This window comes from Brugia malayi (assembly GCF_000002995.4).
Source record: "Brugia malayi strain FR3 genome assembly, contig: Bm_v4_Chr1_scaffold_001, whole genome shotgun sequence".
Taxonomy (NCBI): domain Eukaryota; kingdom Metazoa; phylum Nematoda; class Chromadorea; order Rhabditida; family Onchocercidae; genus Brugia; species Brugia malayi.
Window position 1 is genome coordinate 8442134 of NW_025062475.1, and position 18048 is coordinate 8460181.

General features: G+C 32.5%; 5 protein-coding genes across 7 annotated transcripts; 1 reads left to right on the forward strand and 4 right to left on the reverse strand.

Moving 5' to 3' along the window:
* Nucleotides 1–425: 425 nt before the first annotated feature.
* Nucleotides 426–6757, reverse strand: Bm5840 (Uncharacterized protein; the record flags this gene model as incomplete). 2 transcript variants are annotated; one of them, XM_043077136.1, is made up of 5 exons in its annotated part: nt 426–567; nt 2391–2591; nt 3268–3371; nt 5822–6018; nt 6697–6757. In XM_043077136.1, the coding sequence occupies 5 exons, from the start codon at nt 6755–6757 to the stop codon at nt 426–428; spliced, it is 705 nt and encodes a 234-aa protein (XP_042933070.1). The 2 variants fall into 2 exon arrangements, with proteins under 2 accessions (XP_042933070.1, XP_042933071.1); XM_043077137.1 differs by lacking the exon at nt 2391–2591.
* Nucleotides 6758–7676: 919 nt separating this feature from the next.
* On the reverse strand, nt 7677–7814 carry Bm13297 (Uncharacterized protein; the record flags this gene model as incomplete). The annotated part of the gene is made up of 1 exon (XM_043077138.1): nt 7677–7814. A coding segment is annotated over one exon (138 nt), but the record flags the coding sequence as incomplete, so codon positions are not given.
* Nucleotides 7815–7997: 183 nt separating this feature from the next.
* Bma-lin-37 (Uncharacterized protein) lies at nt 7998–9950 on the forward strand (the record flags this gene model as incomplete). Its single annotated transcript, XM_043077139.1, has 6 exons — nt 7998–8099; nt 8363–8493; nt 8596–8660; nt 8960–9120; nt 9492–9661; nt 9851–9950. The coding sequence occupies 6 exons, from the start codon at nt 7998–8000 to the stop codon at nt 9948–9950; spliced, it is 729 nt and encodes a 242-aa protein (XP_042933073.1).
* Nucleotides 9951–11302: 1352 nt separating this feature from the next.
* Bm17390 (Uncharacterized protein) lies at nt 11303–11706 on the reverse strand (the record flags this gene model as incomplete). The annotated part of the gene is made up of 2 exons (XM_043077140.1): nt 11303–11408; nt 11660–11706. The coding sequence occupies 2 exons, from the start codon at nt 11704–11706 to the stop codon at nt 11303–11305; spliced, it is 153 nt and encodes a 50-aa protein (XP_042933074.1).
* A 186-nt stretch (nt 11707–11892) lies between these two features.
* On the reverse strand, nt 11893–17740 carry Bma-cnx-1 (Uncharacterized protein; the record flags this gene model as incomplete). Of its 2 annotated transcripts, XM_043077141.1 has the most annotated exons (12): nt 11893–11976; nt 12237–12386; nt 12465–12656; nt 12763–13005; nt 13356–13584; nt 13920–14038; nt 14264–14410; nt 14820–15015; nt 15557–15698; nt 15970–16120; nt 16502–16651; nt 17723–17740. In XM_043077141.1, 12 exons carry the CDS (start codon nt 17738–17740, stop codon nt 11893–11895), a joined length of 1821 nt encoding a protein of 606 aa, XP_042933075.1. The 2 variants fall into 2 exon arrangements, with proteins under 2 accessions (XP_042933075.1, XP_001900533.2); XM_001900498.2 differs by lacking the exon at nt 17723–17740 and having other exon boundaries at nt 16502–16639.
* Between the last annotated feature and the right edge of the window lie 308 nt (nt 17741–18048).

The following is an 18048-nucleotide window of genomic DNA, read 5'->3' on the forward strand; positions in this document are numbered from 1 at the left end:
AAACCGGAAAAAAGACAGAAAAGAAATCACTGTTTTTGTAGGTTTAAAATTATGAAATTGCAAAATTTCCCAAATAAGATTTAGATCGCGGTAGTAACTATTAAAGCGTCCTGAAACTCTTCCATTCTTTTTATTCCACTTAGTATCTAGCGTAACCGATTCGTACAACTGACATTAATTCCGATTGAATTTCGATGTCAATTTCCAAACATTTAACTGATTTTTTTGGAAAAGCCAGTGGAGCAATTTTTCAGAACAGTGACTCCTAATTTCTGGAAGATGTTTATATGCTTATCTACGAATTACTTTATCCATGTGCATGAAGTGTTATTGGGAAAACAAAAATATCAACGTGATCAAAGAACTTTATACAAATTGATGAATTAAGAAAAGCAGTGCAGCATGAAGAAGAGGAATTCTAAAGATCAATCCGCAATGGACTGCACCTTCTCGTAAAGATACTGCTGCTTGTTCACATTCAAATATGGTTTCAATTCACATTTCATGGTTGTTGGATGTGGTGCATAGGGATGACAGCAACATCGACATACACTCGTTCCATCAGGCCTAGAAATGGTTTGTAAATCTTATAGTGAAGATTGGTCAAAGGAATAGGTACGAAGTATGAGGCTGATGCTCACTTTAAAAGTAGCTCTCTTTCAAGATGGCTCTAAAAATACTTTGTTTACATAGAGGATATCAAATATGTGCATTATTCTTTTACAAAGAGTTTTTTTACTAATTAATCGTGATTAAGAAAAAATATCAATTAAGAAAGAAATTTTATTTATACTGATCCATGTGTTGGAAAAATCACTTGTACAATTTCCTTTTTTTCAATGAGAACACATAGGTGGTTAAGATTCAATTCAACAATAATTAAACATGTTATCTAATAAAATGGCTTATATAGAAATTAATTTATGTCTCATAATGAGTAAAAAATCAATAAATTATTATTCTGACAAAACCTCTTTGCAGATTTAAATATATCAGCGCAAAATTATAAATAAAACCAGTTCGTTATCATCCGCATGTAAGGTCTATATCATCTACCTTTTTTATAGTGAATTCAAAAATTCTAAAAATAAGGGTAGTCCAAATGTGAAAGAGAAAATACTGAAGAATTTTAGACTAAAAGTTGAGTTTGAATTTCTAATGTAATGTGAAATTACTGCTGAATAACGTGGTCCTCCGTTTCTTCTTCTTCCTTCCCCCTCCCGGCGATTTCGCCTTTAAATCCCTTCCCTTCATTCTGAAATGGGAAATTGATACACTAGAAAAAGAAAAAAAAAAAAAAAAACGATAAAGAAGATAAACAAAACGGTGAATGAATGAACGTAATGTGGCACTAATGTGTAAACAACATGCAAAAGAAAGAGATGATTTAATACACCTTTCCTGAATTTCTTGCCTAATAAAGTTTTTGGGTGTGCGAAAAGTGGTGCACAACGGATGAGCACAGAATAGAGACTGAGAAAGTAGCATTTTAAGATCTATTTACCTCACATTATCAGTGCGGGGGAAAATTAAAGACTCAGTGACGTTGGGAATTAACTTCAAACTTCAATGGTTCTTTATCTTTTTTTACAAACCAAATTGCACTTTTGAAACAACAATTTCAAGTCTTAAAAAAAATTTAGATGCCTAAAGATTCTTCAAAGAGTGATGAAAATATTATCAATAGGTATTTACTTTGTACAAATTTACCTCACAGATAACAAGATGATAAAGAAGAAACAAGCCAATATCAGCAATGAAGTAAACCAAAGATAAATTAAAAATATTTTGAAAAGACACGATAATACTGAACTTTTGTTACCATCGCTATCTTATAGACTATCAACAATCTGATTTCTTTGGTAAGAATGAATTTTGGTGATAAGTTGAAAGAAGCATATCTGAAGAATCTGAAAACAAATGGTCCAAAAAATGATTTCACTTTGGATCTTAGATATATCATCAGAATGCAATTAATGAATTATAGACCACTGGTGATTCAGATTTTTTCATGTTTCAGGTCCGAGCCAGAAATTTTCAATTTGAATACTAATAAGAAGAGGAGAATTGAATAGAACAGCCAGTTAGCACCTATTACTGTCAAAATATCAAACCTGATAAGCTCAAAACTTATCACTAAATTTAACAAAAACATACTTTTTACTCTTTTCCCACTACTTCTTTTACTGATTTTTTTTTCTTGAAGTTGTTGCTAATGTACCGGTCCTGTTTTCAATGAATACTTCCAGATTAATTCCGATGGAAATACAGCTTCAGCTACTCGAAAGTAAAAGAAAACATGCATGACACGCTTCAATTATTTGCTAAGAACAGTTAATCAGACTCATATTAACAAGTTACATTTAATATTGATTACAAAAGGAACAAACTTTGTTTGCGGTGTGCAACTTAGATAATCAATTTTATCGATAATCTCTTGCATAGTATGCGTTACATTGGGAAGTTTGATATTGGGATTCGGCCAATGTTTGCAATCTCCAACATATTTCGATTCACATGCCTCCGATTGATCTACTCCATCACAAATACGTTCCGCAACGAAAAGTGGATTGATCATATCAACTGTACCACTAAATTTTAGTAATGTCGATTTTTTGCCGGACTCAACATCGGTTTATAGGTTATGCAGTTATGCATTTATTTCTAAAGTAGCAGTAAAAGTTCTAAAATTTAATAATTTTTGAAGTTTCGACAAATCCGAATTTTTAATGGCATTCAGGATTTTGTAACCTGTATTTACTATTTATTCACCATGTGCTTAAAGCAAGCAGTAACTCATAAATCAGTAACGTAACATAAATTTTTTAAAATACTTAAAAGTTGGAATAGAAATTGTTAAATATGTTTCGCATACTGCAACGTTTAACTGTAGATACAATTTTAGCATACCATATAAACTTAATACAAAATAATTTTCACAGCTTTATAGCGAGATCTATCATAACAATAGTCCAATCTTAATTCCGAACTGACATAGCATAAATGAAAAAACTTAAATAAAAAATCCAATTAACATGCACTAAAAGATAGGGTTTCCTTCTGGAATTACCGCTGAAAAGAAAAGGGACAAAAAAAGGAATATATGAAACAATTTCATATTGCAAAATGGGTTCCATAAGTATAAAAGGAAGTTAATTTTCAAAAGCACTTTTCGAGAGAAGAATATCTGTTACGAGATATTTCACTATCTGTTATTTGCCTTTTTTTAAAAAAAATCATATATTAATTCTATTGCTGTGAACTAACCGTCGGTGACATTGCCTTCCACAACTCTGCTGATAAGAGCATTGTCCACATTGATGTTGACTGATAGTGATGTCGCGCAGATAATTATAGAAATTGTTGAAAGCCTGAAATTAATTAATATTAATGAGCTAGAAGATAAGTTTCCATTCTATTTGACCTTCTTTTGGCTTCTGAAAGATATATAAGCGAGATCAGGAAAGCATTTTTCTCACTGAAAATAGGAAGTAATGTAATTTAAAGCCCATTTGCTTTTGCTTATTTCAAATTAAAATCTTCAAGTCGACAGTGAACAAAATATTGGTATCCTCCGACTAGCACTAAACTGACAAAAAAAAAAAAAAAACTTAGTTACATCGTTTCATCTGACGACCTTAACTGGAAATTTTTTTTTAGATTTTTTTCTAATTTTTAAGTCTTTTAATTTAGTGGAAAATTAATTTTCATTGTTTGTAATCGTAAATATTAATAAGAATCTATATTTCGAATATGAAACTGGTAAAAGTAAATAACAAAATTAGAAATAAAAGGGAAAGAATGACAATGATGATGTACATATTCGAGGTCATTCTGAATTGTACCATAATAATAATTGCCCAAATGAAAGCGCTTGGGAAGTAACAATTGAATAATATTTGACAGATAAGATCTACAATTGGTAAAAAGAAAAACGAAGATCTTAACCTGACTATTCCATCTAGCTTTAAGAAAATGAACTTCTAGATTCACAAGTATTTTGACTCTAAGGAACAAGTTTTCCATTGATGAATACCTCAAACAAGAATCTCTTGTGGATTTCACTGATTTTCACAAAATTATACATATGTATTTAATCTTTCTGAAACAAAATTTTTTCTTGAGATTTGGTATCTTGCCTGGAATGGCTCATATTGTACTATATAATAGCTTCAAAATAATATTTCTGGAATGATTGTGTTGCAGGTGCTTTTCGAGATTTCTTCGTACTTTTAAAAATTAGGACGCACCGATAAAATTGCTTATTCAATATAAACTATCACGACACTCCAAAAAAGCCGGTGAAAAAATATGACGTCATCCTTTCTGTTTAATCTCTACTATTTTCTGCTTAAGCCAACAACTTGCTGGCTTCGAAATTATCGATGCATTAGAAAATGTAACGACGATTGTTGGTTGATTTGGTTATGTCTCTTCGAAGGTTATTCACATTTGTATTTATGCTTTGTCATTTGTTTCACTCTTGGGAGAGAAATAAGTAGAACTTTCAGTGACATTTCCAGTGATTCAAATTAAAATTTCAAAGTGTTATAGGAAAAACTTTTCTCAATGTATGGAGCAATTGAAGAGACTGAATAATTTCGGAGCGGGTATGAGCTGTTTGTGAAAATATGGTATTTTTAAAAAAAGAATACATCATGATATTAGTAATAAAAGCTCTGATTGAGAGTTGAGTTTTGGAGCAATTACCTATTTCGATATACCTCACTTTAACACTACGATCGAAAAAGACGCTGCTGATAGACAGTTAAGCGGAATAAGCCATTCTCAATCCACAAGAAATTGGTCAATTTAAAAATGAGTAATCTCATTAAAAAAAGACACTCCTCCACAATAATATCCATTAGTTAATACAAGCGAAAACCATGTTAATTTTAATATTGATTTCAATTTTCCAAAAATATTCATCCATTAATAATTAATATTCGAAAAATTTAATATTGCTGTTATCTAAAAGTTTTTACAGAGAACAAATTTTTTCAAAGGATAACAAATGACCTACTTAAACGTATATTTCACTGCTCACGACAGATCATTGAAGATTAGATCCTAATCTGCGACGAATAACAAATATGCGCAACAACGTTGTTGAACTTTAAAGTGACTACAAAATATAGTTCATTGCACAAACAGAGTATATCGAATAATTTTTGACCTTCTTTTAAAACGAAGTAATAAATCTTGAAAAATGAAGTAATAAATTTTATTTAGTGAGGTTACCCATTTTTAAATTGACCAATTTCTTGTTGAAGAACCACCTAGAAATTTAATTAAGAATTTGGAGATTTGATGTAAAATCTATAATTGTTTTCATTTGAGAATCAACTGATACTTATTGTGTTGTTACTTTTCAAATCCACTATTACCATCATCACAGAGTTCAAGGAAAAATATTTTCAGAAGAATTTGGTAAATGTTTCTAAAAAATGAATTTTAATACAAGAAGAAAGAAAAAATAAGAAAAATAAGGAAAAAAATAAGTATATAACTAGGCAACTACGAATTCAGGATTAAGGATTAAGGAGAAAATTTTTGTCGCATTAGTATCTGTCATTGGTTGATGAAGTACATGAAACTTATGTGTAAGTAATATACAAGTTTATATATAGTAATTAAAAAAATAAAGTCCTAGTAAAAGCAGTAATAAATAATTCTGTTAGGAAAAAGACAATATATACTACAGTGCATAAAATATTCATGGTAAAATCGCTGGAAATCTTGTCTTTACCATTGTGTCCATATTAAAATATTTTTGTCTCCAAAATCAAAAGAAGAAACTTGAATTCTAAATGGAACTTACCACGCTCCAACGTTCCCGTAAAAGTTTGAAAAAGATATGTGAACGGCAACCGTTCTTGCCAGGCAGTAATTGATCAAAATAGGAATTTTGCCATCGTGGATTATTACCTTTTAACCAGATACATGGACCCCAAGCTGTCCACTGGGCGCAATTATCCGCCTGTACTGCATTTCCAAACATTGATGACAATTGTGCTTCTGAAAGTGGTTAGAAGCATAGAAATTTTTCTTTAGAAGCAGCTTAATTTCAAGTAAGTAATTTCTGGTGGATGGAATAGTTTTCTAATAGAATTTCTAATGTTTTCCGCTTTTCAAAAAAATGAATTTACTAAGAAATGGAAAGAAGCTTTCAAAATAAAAAAGATATGAAAACTAAGTTGCGATAATTTCTAATAAAAACAATTCCCAATGTTGAAAGAATATGCACTAGTAAAATCGAGCAACATTTATCCCAATCTCAAACAGAAAATATAACTAATATTTGTGAATCCTACAAGTCAAGCCTATTCACTAAATCCAGAAATTAATCAAAAAAGAATGAAGGACCAAATATGATTTCAAGCCTGATTTACTCGAGTGCTTTGTGCGTTGTTTACTTATTTATTTGAAGTAAATGTCTGCAAGCACATGCAATATAAGCAGAACTGCTGATCTTAAAAATAAAATTCGAAGACATGGAAATGAAAACAATTAGAATAAATGATTAGCATAAGTCAAAAGCAAAGGTTCAGCTTAACTGAACATAGGTACTAATTATCTTCAAAGTTGTAGTCAAGCTCATTTCTTAGCAAGATAAGTAACGAACTCTTGGACTGAATGTATCCATCAAGTTAAAAATCAATTACAAAACAGAAAAATGAAATATGAAGCACTAACCTACGTCATTTGAGGAAAGAGTGAAAACGATGGACGTAATGACCAACGATGCTATTACCATATTGCTGAACTATTGGTAAAATGTAAGGTGAAATAGATGACAAGGTGATAACAATAAGAACGACAGTAACAATAGCAGGAAGTTTTGTTCAGGAGGAAGAAAATAAAAATCAACGATACTAATTAATCTAGACGTACCCTTCACTGACCAACAATCACAACGATAGTGATAACGATCGCCAATATAATGACAGTTGTGACAGATACAGATATAAATAGAGACTGAATGATAGAAGGGAAAGAATGGATAAATGGATGTGATGTCCACTAACCAACTAACTATCCAATCTATCATTCATATCCGTCCCTGCTCAGTCCAGTTTCTTATCTTATTTGACATTATATGCTTTAATTACTAAATCATTAAAAAACCTGTGTCTGCGTGAAGATGACCCAGATATCCACCCGTCCAGCAAACGTCATCGCCACATTATAAAGTATGAAATGATTCCATTAATTTCAAACTTCTTTATTGATTTTTTACCAGTTCGTTTTAAAAAATCAATGACTTTTCTATTCTGTAAGTCATTATAACATTAACTAATTTCAAGAAAGAATAGCACTGGAGCATGTTTGCTTCAAATCCTGCTTACTCAGGGAATAATCGAATCAAGTTCTCTTGCAATAGGCGATCTTCGGAGCTATCAATGAGATAATCAGTGTCTTGTCAAGGCTGACTATTATACACCTATTTATAAAAAGCAAAACGAGTGCTTATCATTCAATTTCTGAGCTATTTTGATATTAAAATTCTTTGTCTAAATATTTTACTATTGTTTAATATTTTATCTTCTCAAGAAACTTCCCAAAATCCCCACATAATTTGATAGGCTCGAGAGAAAACAGCACGGAAACTAGGTTTATCAGAGAGGGAAGTCCATCGAAGTGACAAACTGCACCAACGACCATAAAATGACCATACTTGGAAGAATGAAATGTGAAGCAGTTTCATCGCGTCCTCCAACAAGACCGCGAAATTCAACTAGTTTTTGCCCCTTCAGTAATTGGTTTCGATGCGGTGTGTGCTTTTTTTCGTGGATATGTGGTGAAGCGCCATTCTATGCACAATTTCGCATAAGCTTACAACGTCGTAAATCTCTAATGAATCACTGATGGTTTAGGTAGATTTTGGATGACTGAAAATTTGAATGAAAATGGTAAATTACTTCCATTTACGTTGTGCGATTGGTAAATTTGATCTTTGAGAAAAATAATCATTATGAGAACTTTTCAGAGGTAGGATGTCATCACTGGAAAGAGCCGAAGATGTAGTGCTTCCTGTGTGCGAACAGTCGGTAAATACTGCCTCTACTACCGCTGATGTTTCACCCTGGAAAGCAATGGTAACGCAAGAAGTATTTTTCAGTAATTCTTATAAGACCTATTCTGTCATTTTTGAAATTAAGATTTTTACCTTACCTCACCATTACTTCTCATGCGATTTGCATTTAATATAGAATTACGAATAGTTGGGTGAATTTAATACTCACTCACATTTCTGGGCTGTCTAGCATTTCATTTGATCTTTCCAGCGCTATGACAGAATCGTATATAGCTATAAAAATTGAATGATGCTTGAGTTATTTTTACCTACTTTACTTCACAGAAAACAGTGGCTAAGGATATGCCCGAATCGCCAGATATGAAATTCGCTAGAACACGTTTTGGTCATCTTCTTGATGGAATACGAAGTGGTGAAATTCAAACTGGAATACAAGCTAGAAATCGAGCAAGAAGGTGAGATTGTACTTTATCAAAAAGAAATGTTCTTGGTCGAAATTCTAAATTTTTCTGGAATGTTTAAATTTAGTTGTTCTAATGTGAATTTCTTCTTTATAGTCCAGAAGAGATGGAAAGGGACTTGCTTGAACGTCCAAAGAAATCGTTGAGACGTGAAAGTCGACGTGGGTACTTATTTGGTTTAATTATAATAATATAGCATTGTTTTGTTGATGTAGGCATTATATTCAGTTCTCGAATATATAGGGGTTTTTTTTCTATAGATTTTCTTTGTATCATCTGCGGATACTAAACTGGCGTTATAGCCATTAAATAATAGAATTAAATAAACATTAAATAATAGAACTAAGTGGTCACTCTGTCCCATGTTTAAATGGAACAGCCATTAATTTTATCTTTAAGTAAGTGACTTAGCAAGATGTTTTTTTTTTTTCTTCAAATATAATATAAAATTAGTTTTTAGGAATGGTTTTTGAACTCCGCGGCAAACCTTTTGCATTGCGAGATAGTGGTCGTCGAGAAGGCGTATACGCACTATGTCGAAATTGGATGCGAGGTAGTGATGACGAACGACCAAGAGAAAAGCGAGAAGTAGAGCATCCAGAACCGCCCGACGACTCGCTTGTAGGTTCAGTCTGCAGAAATCTTTTTTTTTTTTTTTTTTTTTTTGGGTTTATTCTGACCAATAATTTTTTACACTCTTTGTTTTAGTTTTCTAACTGGTTTCGTGTAGTTGTTGAAAATACGTTTGAAACGAAATTTTTATACCTAGGATTCAGTCTTGTAATTTAAAGCTGAAAATTTTCACGACCTTTCCAAGCAAAAATTGGAGCATGGCAGCATTGCTCACTTTGAGATTTTTATATGTGACATGATTTTTAAGTCAGGAAAGTGTAAGATGCGGTGAAAAAAATTGAAATTCCGGAAATAATATAAGACATAAGTATATAAGTGTAAAAACAATTCTTGTTCGAACAAGTTAAAGTTATATTTAGGATTTACTGGCTACAAAAGAAATTTGGGCACTGCCACGACCGCATGATCGTATTCGGATAGAACCAGCTCCTCCACCGTTGTACATTAGTACAAAAATCAAAGTAGATACAACAAGTTCTAGCGAGCTCTTGGCCGTTTATCTACCACATTGGAGAAAAATTAAGAAGAAGTCAGTTTCACCTCAGGAAAAGACAGAATTCTTTAGGAATTAAAAAAATACTTCGCGTAGCTTTGGAAAATTGACGAATATTCACTCTTTTGGTGTTTGAACGCAAGGACATTGTAATTCAGTGATTTTTTGGGAGTTTAAACAAAAAAGAAAACTTAAGAAAAAAAGTATAACAAAACTAATTTTCAGCTGGAATGAGTATTCTCGAATTCGAGACCGACGATATCAAAAAAGTATCAGATTGCTGAACACCGTATTCACTATGAATCAGCAAAATAGCATTATATGATATATAAATATGAAGGTAAATGTATCCCCAATATCCCGAGCTATACATGTTTCGCAGTTAGGCCGTTTTTCAAAACAATAGTGCAACATCTGAACATCTTTTCCACATTCACTTAAAACCTTTCTCTCTAATTTGCATTTTATTAACCAATTCACATATTCAACCAAAATCTCATTGGTAACGAATTGTTTTCTTTGGAGATTTGATTATAAAAACCTCGTTTCGAGATTTTGTCCCTATCTTTCACATAGTTTCTGGCACATTTAATCAGTAATAGCAGTTACTCAGAGTAGTTCGATTGATAACTAAATTTTTGGTTTCCGGAATTTAGAAAGACGGGAAATTGTAATAAAAATATGGCATATATATATATATATATATATATATATATATATATATATATATATAAGAAGAAACATCGAGTAATTCTGAATCTTTACAGCTGAAATAAGGTTATCTGACACTTGTTGCTATTTGAAATATCTATTGCAAGTGGACAATCCAAGCATGTAAATCAAAATGAACTTAACTTCAGCGGAAAAATAACCACTTAGCAAGTAGATGAACCATGCTTGTTTGTAGTAACATGCAAAACTTTATTAAATGATAGTTATGAAAACTGAAACGAAAAGTGTGATTAAAGGTATGGGTGTTACCAGTTTGCGAAATTAAAAGCTAAAAAACCACCAGGCAGAACACTTCTTAATTTCTATTAATTTTGTAAGCTTAATTATAATCAAAAAGCGAGCAATTTCTGTTCGACAGCAGCCGTAATGCCCCTTCAAAATCTTTGACCATGCGATGTTGTTTAAAATCAGACCGAAATATGAGAAGTTAAGGGAAAAACTCAGGTTACCTGAAAAAATGTTTAAATAAGTACGAAAAGCGACTCCCGTTTCTTGAAATAAATACATAAAAAATGAAAAATTGAGGGGAACGCATGTTCCGACAAAGTCAAAATCATTGGAGAACTGTGTGTTATAAAGATGCGTACACTGTGTCAAGAAATTGCTCAACAAACTCAAAAAAATTACTGTTCGACAGAACTTGTTCATCCTTATGGAGAAATTACGAGGCAGCCGTAAGGACTCTAAGATGCTTTTTTCTTAAATCTAAAACCTTATATACCTCTAAAAGTCTTGAAAATGCGAAATCGAGCAAAAAACATGGTTGCAATAAGTCCACTTGGAAGATTCGGAGCAGGTCACTGTTGGTTTCCTCATTCTTATGTTTTTTAACAAACAATTATTTGGCAATAAAGTGATTCTAGGACAAATGAAAACACTATGATTGCAATAATAACTGAGGCAAACATGTTACGACCAACCAGAACTGATGGAGTGTTAAAGAATTCATACGATAAAAGATCTGAACCTCTCACCGGGTGTTCGACTAGCTATGTCCGTCAATTGTTCCACAGAACCTAGAGACTGTTTTTCAAACGCCACTGAAGTGCTCCTAAAAAAGGTTATCCAAGCTCTAGTTTTCTTTTTTTTTTAGTCTCCTTTTTTGCGATTAAACAAAAATTATTTTTGAATAAAAGACCGATTTCAGGTTAAAGACGGTTAATTTTTTACACTTAAAATTCTAGATGATACTGGATAAAAGCACATTTGCGATTCCCAGTATACGTTATGCACAATTCGGCAAATACCTCAGAATCCTAATAAAGAATCATTTTACTATAACAACCAGTTTTGAAAACAAACGACCAGTGGATACCAAAAGTTTTAGCTGGAAATTTATAGGTAAACATTGCAACGATAGTAACACGCATTTTTAGAAAAGTGACTTTAAAAGAAAATTGGTTCTGGAAATAGTTAACAAAAGATGAACACTACAAACAAGAAAAGTGATAAGAAAAGTGATCTTAATATTTTCACTTTTTACTTGCTTACAGTTGAATGAAAATTTGGAACAGATTCTAATGATATCTGATTTTCTAATCCTGTTTCCTTTGACGCACACGCCTCATTTTCGGGGAATTGTGACCTTCATTTTTGAATTCCTCACTAGATGACGCTTCCTGCAACAATTCATTTATCATAACTCCTAAAATCTTTAATCCTAACATAAATTTTAACTTACACAGATCCAATCTCGTCTTCTCTCCGAAACTCGATCCATATACACAAAGAAAATTCTTTAGTATTATAAGAGACTAAGAACTGAAACGCAAGATACTCGACACTCTAATTATAAGACTTTTCATTTAACAATAAATTATCAGAAGCCAAAAGATGAAATGACGCTTCAAAAATTCGTTTTTCCAGGTTTCATGCTTACCTCTTCCACATAGACACGATTTGGTGATCGAGACAAAGTTCGCTTTTTTTCTTTTGTATTATCATCATGTGCTTCAGGTTCTTGAGAACTTCGCTCCATAGATTCATCATCGTCACCGACCAGATCCGGCACTTCATCGTCAGGATGCGACTTCAAAAAAAGTAAGGCATAACTCTAGCTAACACTGGGAGAGATAATTGAAACAAGTACTTGAGTAACGTGACTTACTTCATCAGTTTTTTTATAATCCAGTGTGACTGCCCGACTTTTGCGTCCGAAGTATATAACAGCTATGATGACCACTGGTATGAGAATGAATAGTACATAAATAACCCACAACCATGGCCGCTCTTCGGTCGCTGATACAAGTTTACTGAATATTCCTTGACTAGGAGAGGAAGCGTTTTCGTAAGCTGTCTCCTGTAAGACGAACGGCAAGAGTAATAGAAAATTAAAGTTAAGAAAAGGATAGCTTTTAGGGAATTTCGATTTCTTTCACAAAGATTATTTTAAGAAACTGAATTACCTGAGCAAGTTTGATTTTGAAAGTTTGTTTGGCGAAATTGGAAGCTGCGTTTTCATCATCTCCAACATAAATGTTATCAAAGATGATGTTTGTACTCATCGTCCAGAGTTCAATCCCGAGCGCTATGATAGGTTGTAGTTGAGAGTATGGATGAGGTTCGAAATAATTCGGATTCTCGATTTGCTTTGGCTTCCACTTCCCTTTATAATTAGGATTTGTAATGCGTGGTGGCTTCCACTTTCCCTGCAAAGATATAAAATGATTCGCTTCTTAGCCTCATTTCAAACAAAAATTTTATACTACCATTTTATCAATATGAACATTTTCAGATAAATACAATACATTTATATTATTTCACTACATTTACACTATGGTTTCAACTGACGTAAACTGGCTTAAATGATATTTATGTATTAATCAAACATATATATGAAAAAAATTTATCAGTTTAATTGTGAGATGAATTTTAAAAAACACAACTCCGAAAAATTTTTTTTTTCAAAGCTGCAAAGTTCTTTAATAAAAGCAAGGGCTGACATTCAGCATTAAACTGCTATAAAATAAAAAATCACTCCCGAAATTCAAAAACTCACTTTATAATTTGGATTATCGACCATTGGTTTTGTCCACTTACCACAACCGCTCCGATCTTTACATTTTGGATTATCAACTCGCGGTGCTTCCCACTCACCATCCATACTATCGTCCCAATCTGATGGTTTCGTTGCCTCCGGATCAGGAATTAATGCCTCCTCTTCTTCAAGCCAATCATCAGGCATTACCGCATTCACATCTTCAATTTTTCGAGGAGCATTTTCATCCCTTAAATAGTAGAAATAACGCAGCACGGCAAATCCAACATTAGTTGTGAAATGAAGAATAATAATTAAAAAGCTCCTTTGATTATGCAAATATACATTAAGCTTCCATAGAAAGTTTAATAGCTAAATAACTAGGTAACATTATATGAACTTGCTACTTCAAAGATTTCGTAACCCACAAATTGCGGTTTACTAGTGTTCATTCAGGTATGAATAAACTTGAATTTGAGATTGATTCTGGTCTGCTCTTATATTAAATCCCGCAAATTTGTAGAAAGTAGTTGAATACAGTTTTATCCTTCATTAACACAACTTCAACACTCCATAAAAATTCACCAGTCGTCAGGTTTTTTGGCATCTGGATCATCGATTTTTTCACGCTCATCCCAAGTCTCAGGCTTTTTGTCTGTCGGATCATCAATTACAGTTGGAGGAGTAATCGATGGCTCGAGATCCTGAAAACATAAGAATGGAAAATTTGTTCTAGTTTTAACAGTAAAAATAATCTATTTATCAAATTTTTAAGCTTTTACTGAAAAAACTTGGGTGGTTGTTTCGCATGGTGCTCCTAAAAAACATACGTCTGTAATGCAGCCGAATCACATGGAATATAGAATGCAGGATATCGTTCTAAAAAAAACTTGGAACTAATCAAAAAGTATAAAAACAGAAAAACTTACTGTAATCAAGCTACCAGATATAAGTTTACTTTCATCAACCAGCACAGTAAACGTTTCATCTGGTCGAACAATCAGAGTGTACAAATGGGTTTTGTGATCGTCAAAATATGTTGAAACTGGTTTGGATGGTTGTTTCGCATGGTGCTCCTAAAAAAAACAACACTCAAAAAAAAATTTTTAACGCGTGTGTTTCTAGTAATCACTTCATATAAAACTCAATCTCAAAATTCGTTGTCATACTGACTAAGCAGCCAAAGCAATATACTCTTTTTGAAAATTCAATAGACATTACTACAGAGAGATGGACCTAACTATTCTTAATTTGATCCACAAATAAGCTAAATGATTTTACTGCAAGCATGAGCTTTTTTCAAATACCGTATGCAGCCACAACAGTAATGTAGTCGAATCACTTCAGGAACCAATTATACTGAATCCAATTTCAATAAATTATTTCAATTTCAATAAAAACTCTTCTACCATCATCTATGTTCGTTGCATTTTACATTTTCGCTTAAAAAATAAAAACTAATGACAAAAACATATTTGAACTAACAGAAACAGTGCCATTTTTGGGATTTCTGAAGCGAACAATAAACAGGATACTGGACTTGGCACCACATTTATCAGGTCCAAACATTATCGTATATGGTGTTTTATCTGTAAATTCTTCCAGTGCTTCTATACCCTCCGTTAATAATTTCAGGTAACCACCACCACATTCCTGTCCTTCTTCATATTTTACCTCATACCTGAAAACGACCATACCTTTAATCCAATCAAAGATTTTCTGTAGTAGAAAAATTCTTGAGCAATCTTCAATGAGCAATACGGCAAAATTTTAAAATAAGACTGTTCATTATAAGTGATTTACAAACATACAGGTTTCTAATTAAATGTCAGTAAACAAAAAAAAGATCTAGTGTATAATGAGACATCTACTGCACTTTTACTGCATAGAAACAAAATGTTAAAACTGTTTTTTACATAATGCAAACTCATTAATGACATAAAGCTAACACTACATATGTTTGGGCTTTCACAAAAATAATTTTTCCTTTTAAACTTTTAAAAATCATAAAGATATGTAATGCTCGCTCCTTTTGCATCTACTTGTCTAAGTAAAAGTTTTCTCGATTCGAAATAATTTTAATTTTCCATTCCGTAACATTTCTAACAGTATCCAATTTTCTTTTCAATAATTTTGCAATTAGGAAATATCTAATAGAATAAAGATGTTAGAAAAAGTTTCAACCACCCATTCCTAGTACACTTTTCTTATAAAAAACTAACTGCACAATTAAAGGTTTGCCATCAAATTTGAATGGACGACTGAATTTTGAAGCAATTGCATGATGTCGTGCTCTACTTTTTACAATTAATCCGAAGTCATTGTCGATCACGACTGTTGAAGGAGTGCCTATTTCCCACTGACCTGAAAAACTATTTACATTAATGCCCTTCCCTTTCCAAACTACCAAAATCAAATAAATAATTGACGCAGTTCGTTATAAGTGACTTACAACATATAGATTTATGATTAAGTTCTGCATTTATTAAATCACTTATATGTTAGTTCACCTCAGTGATGTCGAAACTGGCGCATTTGAAGAGTTATTTTTACAATACTTACTAGCTAAAAATAACATTAACTTTTGCTTTTTAAATACAAAATTGAGCACTCATACAAAATGAAATGGCAATACCATTGAATTTGGCTATTGAATCTTCCACATTATCCTTTTTGCCCTTTGATATGAACCATTTCCTACCAATTGCATTACGATTCGAGAACCAATCTACCAGTAGAGGTGAACCAGAAACCATTGGTGTTTGAAATGGAGGCGGTATGTAATCCTAAAATAACATAAATCCTCTCCAAATCTAAAACTAACACTTACTTCCTGCTCCTCAGCATCAATACGATATCTTTTGTGAAAGACGGAAAATTATAAAAGCTGAAGTATTAAGCATCTCTTAACACCTAAAACATGTCATATATAGATATTTATTTGCAGTTATCAGGAATAAAATCAATGAAAACAATGAAGAAAAAAAAATTGGAAACACATAGCAAGAATTTAAAGAATAACTAATTATTATGACTTTCATTTCCCACTTTGATTTACAGGAAATATAGAAAGTTCAAGTACACTGGACAATTAATCAATATCTAAACGTATCTAACAAAAAAAGATTACACAAATAAGCACTCAAGATATAATGACGAAAACTTACAAGTTTTGCACTTTTTTCTTCCTCATCGATTACATTCTTCCCACCAAGATCATTATTGCTATCGTCCTCATCATGCGCAGCACATGCTGCCAGTAGCAATCCAGCCAACACAAAACACAACCACAAATGCTGTCGCATATTCCACCTGACCTCCAAATAGGAAAATTGGAAAAAGTTACATGATTTTACAGGCATTTCAAGAATAGTTCATGAAGTAGTAAAGTACTAAATGATGCTGAGCAGTTCAGAAAGAACTGAATCATGTATTTAAAAAGACTCATTCATTTCGTGTTCGAAACAAAAATGGTTAAGTCATAGACCACACAAACAGCGTGAAAACCCAATTTTTGAGCGATTTCACCATCAACTATTCTGAAAAGCTTTTAATTACCATGCACTTTTTCTTGCTGGCTTACTATTGTTAAGATGACGTGTATAACATGGCGGCCGAAAAAGTATACAATAGCCGACCTAACAATACATTACAAGTGATGAGTCATGGCGAAATAAATCATACTATTTGTATTCTTCTAGCTGCTGCTAAAGGCCAAACAGCAGAACCACAGCCAAACAGAGCACTAATTCATCACTAAACGATTATGAATCAGCTTAACCCAATTTGAGATAAGAGTTGCACAGATGACGACCAAGTAAACATGGTCCGAACAAGTCACCTTTAACTGCTAGTTTGTTGTTCGGTCATTTTCAATAGGTTTTTTTTAGCCGATTGCGATATTTACCACATTTTCCTCAACAAGTTACGAAAAATAAAAGCGTCATAAATCAAAAGGTTTGAATGATAATACGATAACAGTGGTTTACCACCATAAAGTTAGAGCAATGAAGCTAATCTCTTCGAAAACTTTAATTTTCAAGCACTAATAAAAACTGCATACAACTCAGAAATTTAGAAAAAAACGAACAAACTAAAAAAAAGCATAAAACACTAAACAATAACATTTCCAGCAAAAATAATAGATACATATATTTCTTGAAACGTGTAAAAAATCGGAATTTCGGAAAAATAAACAATGACTTAATAAACAATAGGAAATCCAAAAAAAAAAAAAATAGCAGCACAAACGTGTAACACTTGTTCACGTAAGTAGTACTTTTCCAGAACTAGCAACAACACATACTTAAAATACTAGATAAAAATATCCGAACGAAAGGAAGGAAAATATACTTGGGATTCCTCACAAGAAAGAAAACTTCCCTTACAATGTTGAGAGTATCCATACATGAGCACTACGAGTGCTATAGGTTACCAGCAATTGTCCAGCAACGTATGTTTTCTCTGCTCTCTCGATCTTGACAATCTACAGATCCGACTTTTGCAGGGTATCCTACCTGCGAAAGTCGGAAATTACTTACTACGTATTTCAACAAAAAGATTACAAAAAATATTGAAAGTTGGCTTCTTGCCAACAGCAACCCTTAGTAAAGGTCCTTCATTCATAAGAAATGCCTACATAATTAAATAAAATGACCTGCTGTTCAAACGGTGCGCATGAAAACCGCACCTTGTGTGTTAACATTTATATATG